Raw genomic sequence first — 8,400 nt, 5'->3', positions numbered from 1 at the left:
GTACAGAAGTGAAAATCAAAACCAGCACGGACACCTGAATGAGAGGAGATGGAGTGAATGGATGGATGAACCTCATCCCAAGAATGCAGAGCGTCAAATGCCCAATTAGATGTTGATTCCTCACCATTGACTCCATAATTTTTAAATAATTCATAAATGCTGTGAGCAAACATTCGCCTCAGACAAAAAAACCCCACTACATGCCACTCATTTGGATGAATAACCCTTCAATTCCCAAATCAAGAGTATTCATAGGGAAAATCCACACCAACACATTCATAAGTACATATCAAAAACTTTATTGGTCAGTCATTATTACATTAGCAGCATAATCTCTGGTGTCTGAGTTGTTTCTTCATCCGTCATTCTTCATTTTACTGTCCCTTTATCTGTACAAGCTCATTTTCTCATCACTCCTTAAAACTGAAGTCACAAACCAGTGAAAGATGGTCAGAGGGATAGCTAAAAGATGGAAGCCTGTTTGGTCCAATCTGCTCTTCGTTGGGCAAGTCTAAAAGTGCATCCACACTCAATTTTTCCTGACTGTACCAGATGTAATCCAGAGTAGTGCAGCATTCCCCCGTTGGCCGAATCTTCCATGTGGTGTAGTACGGCTCGGTCAATCCGTCCTGACTGAGTTTCTTATAAGCCGAGTCCAGACTGAGGGGTGACGCTGCGAAGCACTGGTACACCTCCTCAGATGGGATAGCATTGAAATCACCACATATGAACACGGGAATGCTGGGGGATGGGACGCCTGTAGACACGCTGGTGTGTTTGTGGATAAGATTCTGGATGTGTCGCAGGAGGTCGGAGCCCTGGGCGCTGCGGAGCCACTCCCAGCCAGAACGAGCCTTAAGATGCGTTGCCGCCACGCAGAGGCGTCTCCCTGTGCTCAGACAACGTAGCATTGTTACCACGGCAACCTGCAGAAAAGGAGCCACATGTTAAGAGGTGCTACTGAGGAGGTTAGGGTTAAGGTGAGTGTGGCTTCGCAAGGATCCTACTCACCTGATTGGTCGGAATCCTCACGGCTGAAAGTCTTATGTTCACGCTGTCCAAGAGCTCAAATCGAGTCTGATTGAAGAACAGCGCACAGCCGTCAGGGCCGTTGTTACCCTCCACGCCCAGGCACGGGGACCAGGGTTTAGGGCAAAAGTTGCTGCTGTAACCCAGGCCTGCCAGGACTGGCTGAAGGGTATCATAGTAGTGGTCAACTTCCTGCAAGCACAGGATATGAGGTTGGTAGGTCAGGATCTCTTCTAAGATGAGGTACTTCCTACGGGACCAGCTGAGGGCCTCCAGGGGACACTGGACAAAATTGTCAAGCCCCTCGCCGAGGGCTGAAGAACAGGAGACAGAGGGAGATCTGATGTCAGTATAGTTGGCCTCCAGTAGCCAAACCACACCCTTAGTATTTTTTTACTCTGCATCCATTCCACATTTCACTACGTGAGGCTGACATTTGTTAGCTTAAAACTAGAATCATTTTATGGTGATGCGTTTCACTTGTGTGTCAAACGTGTCACAATCAGGGAATCACCATCCAGTGTCGTTATGAGATGAGACTGCCATCTACCTTGGGCCAGAATGTTCCACTGCATCACCCTGATGGCGCTGCTGGATGCGATAACTCCGCTATTGAGGCGCGTGAACTTCCTATGGAAGCGAGGCGGTCTGTCTCCGAGGGCCTGCTCACACTGTCGAAGCAGATCCGCTGGATCGCAACCCCATTGCTCCTGCGTGAAAACGACAGTTAGTGGTGGACTGAACTTCCCCCCAGGAGGCTGCTTACTAAACATGTCGGCTCTGACCGTGGAGTGAATGACTAACCTGGAGGAACACTGGATCCAGGATTGCATCCATACCAGGATTGGGGTCCAAATGGGATGGAGGGAGATGGAGAAGAGAGTGGCTGCTGAGGTTCTGCGTCAGGGTGCCGAACAGTTTGGTAGCACCTCCACCCATCTGATACACTGTTTGAAAAAGAGACACAAAAGAGACATACCTCAGGCCAGGTATGTGTGGATGTGGAGCACTACACTAAATGATCTCTCTCCTACGTGTCAATGCTGAAAGGAGACGGGTGACAGAGGGTGGCGGGAGAAGTAGGAAACGGAATTTATTTGAGATGAAGACAGACTTTTAAAGAAGTCAGAATAAGTACTCAGAGAGAACAACTCCATGCCAACGCAACCCAGCTTCCTCATTGTGTCCTTTCATCATATATTGTTCCACAAAAGTCTGACCCTCATGTGACTCCTGACCATTTAAATCAGTCCCTAGAATTTGGAATCACTTACTTTGATAGCTATTCAAGCTGATGGAGCTTTTCATCAGCATATATAGCAGTAACACCAAACTGAAACTACATTTTCTGAGGATGTTATGTAAACATGTTCATGTGCTGTTGGGATTAGCTCTCAATTTAAAAGCAAAACGCTTCTGAATCCATAAGTGGAGAAAGCAGACACAAAAATCTTCTTCAAATCTGAGATACACAACATTCTATATATTCAAACAGAATCTAATCTGCAATAAAATGAAGAGCAGCTGTGTCTTACCCATTGTCTCCATGGCTGTCGATGGATGTGTCTGCTGTGCGCTTTAGTAAAACGCTTTTACCACCCAATGCTGCTGTAACAGACGCAGCGCAAAACTAAGAATTTAAGCTTCCTTCCTGTTCACTTGTTTCAACACAAAAGGAAACGTGTCAGATGAGTTCCCAAATGTGTGTGTGTTTGTGTGTGTGTGGAAATGTGACTGCTCACTGCCACTTATAAAGCCTCTGGAGGGAGGGGGGTAGCGACGAGCGATTTGTCAGCACAGACGTCATCAAGGCACATGGAGTATCACTCACACACGCACGCACACACACACACACACACACACACACACACACACACACACACACACACACACACACACACACACACACACACACTAAAGCCTTACACCAAGAGTCACGCCCTAACAAAAATGTCTGAATGACAATGGAGAATAAACGTAATGAATCCCTGTAAATTCAGGTGCTGCTTAACAACAATCACTGTGTGAACACTTTCAGTATGAGAGACAGAGTGTGTGTGTGTGTTCGTGTGTATGTGTGCGTGCGTTTGTTATATGTATGTAATAATAGTAGCAAGTCACTGTGACCGGACTCTGTCGTCACTCTTGTTACATCAGAGACACTCCGTGTGTTTTTCCACGCAGTTCTTTGTCCTGTTTCAAGCTGAACTCAAATGAGTCATTCCATTCCTTCAGACTTTAATCACAATGTCAAAGATTATTGTGTTTTGAAGGCAAAGGGTGGTCACATGGCAACTTATGGAGTTTCATTTTCTGTCTGGTGACTGAATTTTTTAAATCTATACAAATAAATACATTTTGGAAGCATACAGTACAGTATTTCTTCACACCTACATGTACATATCTCAAACATAAGACCTCATTGTTCACGTCAGCGTGTGTGTGTGTGTCTCACATCCTGCAGACGACAAGTGAGTGACTGGATGCATGACATGGGAGCAAGGGATTGGTTCTCACTCTATGGGCAAGTGAGTACGTCAATGCTTATATTTAATGACCTGAAGCTCCAATATTATGGCAAGAAGACAATAAACAATATCATAGCAACACAATAATGTAAAAAACAAAACAAAAGTGTTACCCTCAAAAATGTATTAGCAGCAGAAAACTGTCCTTCCAAAATCCATTCTCATCCCAACATGTTTTGAAATCAATCCTTCATAGAGCGTAATCTGTCTTCCTATCATAAAAATTACTTTGATGACATTGTTGTTATTTTGTCAGATTAAACCATGTGACGGTCACGAGTCTTTTGAGCGAGTCACTTGAAATCAAAAGCGAGTCCTGCCCTGGCAACAATCAGATGTGAAATTGAAGTCAACACCAGTTCTGTTGATGTCTGCATGTTTGAGAACTGGTGCACCTGGTGGACAGGCGTGAGGACCCGCTTCAGAGACATATCCATTTCCTAACACTGTTCACAACAAAAGTTATCGAGAAAACTGCTTTATGATTCAAAAATGGTCCTTATCCCTTACGAAAGTTCAAAATGTTGACATTTCAAATTCTAAAAATAACCACTTCATAACATATACCAGTTGATTGTGCAAAATGCAACATGACCCTTCAGCTTTACTTAGTGTCAAAACCAGCGATGAACAGGTGGTTGGTCATCTACAGACACCACTGATACAATGGAGCGATCTTGGATGGATGGGCACAGTCTGTAAAGCACAAAACCACGACTGTACCACAGGACCACGGATCCTGTAGCTGCTGGACCACATGTCAAAGTTTAAAACTCACACTGATCAGCTGACTCACCGTCTTCACTGGAATTCAATGCTGGTTTCTTCTGTTGCCACCGTATTTCTGAGCTATCTTTCTCTGCGTGGTACTAACGGCGTGTAACAGGACAAAGGGATGTGTCCAAGTGTTTTTCTTCGGTGGGAATCGCTTGGCCGATTGACCCTCCAAATCTGGGGCAAGGTCACAGGGGTGGAAACAGCTGGTGTCCTCTGCCATCTGCTGGTGGGAGCCACACATTGACATGCATAATGTCAGGCTGAGGAGACAGAAAAGGGTGGTGGCGGTTATTCCCTGAGTTAATACACGCTTGCACTCACGCACGCACGCACGCACACGCGCGCGCGCACACACACACACACACACACACAAACTTGATGTCTTTTCTTTCCTTTTTTTTAGTTTTGTAATAATTGCAACTTCCTAATGTCATGCAATTCTTTTCTGAATATGCAAACATTTTTTGAAATGAAAAGTTCGTAATTTCTGTGGATTCTCTGAAAAACAAAAGCTGAAAACAAACAGGTTGGTAAATAGACACAGGGAACACAAGGAATAATTTTCTGTTTATCAGTGAATAAGTGAGGTTCATGATTGCGACAGGGAAAGAAAACATGTAAAAAAACCCAAACACAACCAGTGGTGGTGATGTAACTGGCATTTCATTTCTAGACATGCAAGGTCAAGATTTGTTACAATTTGAGAACTCTTCACAATAAAACTGATCACTGGTGTCTAGTTTGGTTGTATTCTGTTAATTCTAATTCAGTATAAGAAAGCTATAATGACTGACAGTGAAGAAATCATGCATCAGGACATGAAACAAAAAAAGGGCTACGATTCATAACTTCATATGTTCACGTCTGATATTGATGATTTTCCTGCATTGAAAGACGATCAACTGTAGCAGATACAACAAAACGGCTTAAATTGTGCCATGTTTAGGATGTAAAGAAACTTGCAATATTCATTCAGCATAAATATTCTATTTTAATTTTATTTTGACAAATGCAGCGTCAACTAATTGTATTAATCGCCCACGTCAGTAACATATAGTATAAATTGCAAATGACATTGTATTTTCATCCATCTTTAAATGAACCTAAAGCTCACACACAGAAACTACATAAACTACAAATTAAAGCACGTCACTGCTTTACTGTACATTTGTAATCTTTCTTATGGCAACTTGAACCCTTTAATGAAGTCCACAGAGTTCTGTTGAAGATTGCTGAAGTTTTCATTTCGATTTTAAATATTCCACAGATACAGAAAATTCGGTTTTGTCATTTGTTTTGATATCCTAGTTGTTTGCTAAAGTCTAACATCAGTTGACGTAGCAGCGTGCTGATGTTTTCTAAATGTTGCGTCCTGCTGTTTAAACAGTTCATATCAGCGCTCATCAGATCCAGAAGACGACTGGCCCTGCTCTGATTTTCACGAGTGAGCAGGTTATCCTGTCTCCAGCCTTTGTGTAAACAGTCAAGCAAAGCCTGGACGTCCCGTCTGACCTGGAGACCCTCATGCCGGTATCGGTCTTTGTCCTCCCTGGCTCTGCCAGCGTCATCTGTCATCTGTCGGACACGGAGCTCCATCCTGCTGTTCTCCACGCCCACCTGCTCCAGTTTCACCCTGCTGTTATAGATGCTTATCTCTGCAGCTCTTAACTCTGAGGCCTGTTTGTCCAGCACCTCCATGTAATGTTCTCGCAGCTCCTCCAGCTCAGACTTCATTCCCTCTTTGGGTGCGAACAGAGCGCTGGTTCTCTCCTTTAGGTCCTGAATTGACAGCTCCAGGTTGCTCTTCTTCCTCTTCAGTTCCGAGGTCTGCATTTCCAGCCTTTGGTGCCTGGATTGCTCTTCCCTCCATGTTGCTTGCAGCTCCTTCAGCCTCTCCTCTTTTTCCTCCACCTTCCTCTGCTTCTCCTCGATCGTGCCAGTGATGCTTACTGTCTCTGAGGTACACTGTTCTATTTCTTGATGCACTTTGTTCTCTTTTTCTCTGTATTCAATCTCACACTGACTCATGTAGCTCATCAGCAAATTGGCATCAGTGCTCGCGGGATGCTGCTGCTGGAGTAGAGCCTCTTCTTGTTGAAGCTCCTGGTATCTCCTTTTGGCTATATTAATATCAGAAGTCATTTTCAACATGTGCTCCTCTTGGCTTTTTCTTGCCTCATCCAAGAGTATCTTCAGCCGCCTCTTTTCCTCCTCAAAATGGATGATGTTCCCTTTCTCTGTGTTCACACTCATGTTCATCTCCTCCCGATTTATCACAAACACACGCTTGTTGATCGTCTCAGCCTCCTGGAGCGCTGCAATCTGTTTGTTCATCTTTTTAATCTCTGTTCTGTGTTTGACTATGGAGGCGATGTGCTCTTCCAGCTGCAGCTTTGACTGTTTCAGCTTCTGCGACACACAGAAATGCTCTGCCCTGACTTCATCCTCTTCATCGCGCTGGTGTTTGAACATTTCATGACTCTGAGCCAGGGAATCTTGACAAAGGCACCTCAGTGCTTGTTGCTCCTCTATCTTACATTCAAATGTGGAAATTTCTTCTTGAAGACGCCGGCTTTTAACACTGAATTCCTCTCTCAGTGCACGGAGCTCCGACTTCAGTGTCCCTCTCTGTTGCTTCATCTCTTGATGCTTTACAGTCTCCACCTCCAACTGTTCCAGACACTGGCACCAAGATGTGGTCTGTGTTTGTAAATTGCTCTCCAGCTTGGCTACACGAATCTTGAGCTCACCCAGATGATCATTGATTTCTTGTTTCTTGCTACGAACCCGGTGCAATTCTCCCTTGATCCTACCTATTACTTGCTCCAGCTGTTTAACCTCTCCATCAATCCGGTCCTTTTCTTTGGACAGGCTGTCTCGTTTCATTGCAAACAACTCTCTCTCCAGCACCATGTTTTGTTGTGATGTTATTATGCTTTGTCTGACTGCAGCAGTACGAGACCTGAGTTCCTTTATCTGTCCCCGTTTCTGATCTAACTGCATCTGTAAGCCGTACTTGACGGTGATTTGATCATTCAGAGCAGCAACAATTTCTCCGTGCTCAACCTTCACCTGCTCTCGCTCTGGGTACAGCGCTTGGTTTTGACTCCGGAGGGTTTCCTGCCTCAAGGTGGCAGCTTCTCGTAGCTGAGACACTGATATTAGTTCTTTCTGAAGACTCTCCATCTCCTCAGCGTTAGATGCACGGGCAGCTGCGGCGTCACACATTATTTCCTTGCTCATTTTCTCTGTTATACTGTTAATGTGATGTCTTAACTTACTATTTTCTATGGTTTCCACTTCTAAATGTTGGTGAGCAGCACGTCTGTCTGCCTCCAGCTCAGTGACAGCTGCTGTGATCTCTGTCAGATGTAGACTGGCTTCATGAAAGAATGGGATTCTGTCTTCTTCCAGCTGCAGGTTCAGTTCCTTCAGGTGCTCCAGAGCAATCATGACAGCCGGGAAGTCTGGCTCCGGACGACAGGCCATTCTCTTTGTTGGGAGTTCAAATGTTTCGTGGTATAAACAGCTGTACGTTCAGGTTTCTACTTCCTAAAACTTGTGTGGGGTAGCCATGGCAACAAGTGTCCCAGCACGAAGAAGACTGCTCACTACGGCAAGTCGAAGAAGCCAAAAAAGTTGTTAGCGGTAGCGAACCATAAGCTAACTATACGTTCGTGTGAAACAAGTATTTACCTTTACCGGAACATCGTAAAAATGTCCACAGACACACAAGTCAGGTTTGCGTTTGAAGCAAGAAACCTGTGTTAGGTCTCCATTTCTCGTTTAGATACAATGTTTACGATGCAAAATGAAGGAGCGTCGTGAACAAGGGGTAAGTTCTTACCTGTCAGGCCCTCAAATCATCTATATCTTCATTCATATCCGCCAAAAACGTGTGTGCGAGCTGAAAACGCAGGTTAGATAACGCTAGTGTGTCGGACGAGGGTGAGTCTGACACCGGAGGAGAAACCCGGGGGTCGGACGAGCCTCTGTGTTGCCAGTTCTTTTTTTGATCCACTCATATCAGCATAGAAGGGTTTGAGATACGATCTGTTTCTTCCTC

At 44.7% G+C, this 8,400-nt stretch overlaps 2 protein-coding genes across 4 annotated transcripts; both read right to left on the bottom strand.

Moving 5' to 3' along the window:
• Positions 1-279: 279 nt before the first annotated feature.
• On the bottom strand, positions 280-4,552 carry noctb (nocturnin b). 3 transcript variants are annotated; one of them, XM_068321522.1, is made up of 5 exons: positions 4,354-4,552; positions 1,834-1,976; positions 1,580-1,739; positions 1,012-1,343; positions 280-926 (listed from the first exon to the last, which is right to left on the bottom strand). In XM_068321522.1, exons 2-5 carry the CDS (start codon positions 1,966-1,968, stop codon positions 411-413), a joined length of 1,143 nt encoding a protein of 380 aa, XP_068177623.1. In that variant the 5' UTR covers positions 1,969-1,976; positions 4,354-4,552; the 3' UTR covers positions 280-410. The 3 variants fall into 3 exon arrangements, with proteins under 3 accessions (XP_068177623.1, XP_068177622.1, XP_068177621.1); XM_068321521.1 differs by lacking the exon at positions 4,354-4,552 and adding an exon at positions 2,565-2,767 and having other exon boundaries at positions 1,834-2,072; XM_068321520.1 differs by lacking the exon at positions 4,354-4,552 and adding an exon at positions 2,565-2,766.
• A 1,069-nt stretch (positions 4,553-5,621) lies between these two features.
• On the bottom strand, positions 5,622-7,823 carry ccdc175 (coiled-coil domain containing 175). The gene has a single exon (XM_068322340.1). It carries the CDS (start codon positions 7,821-7,823, stop codon positions 5,622-5,624), a length of 2,202 nt encoding a protein of 733 aa, XP_068178441.1.
• Positions 7,824-8,400: the final 577 nt, after the last annotated feature.

This window comes from Antennarius striatus, chromosome 8, assembly GCF_040054535.1.
Source record: "Antennarius striatus isolate MH-2024 chromosome 8, ASM4005453v1, whole genome shotgun sequence".
NCBI lineage: Eukaryota > Metazoa > Chordata > Actinopteri > Lophiiformes > Antennariidae > Antennarius > Antennarius striatus.
The sequence above is the reverse complement of the archived record's forward strand: the minus strand, read 5'-3'. Positions and strand labels throughout refer to the sequence as shown.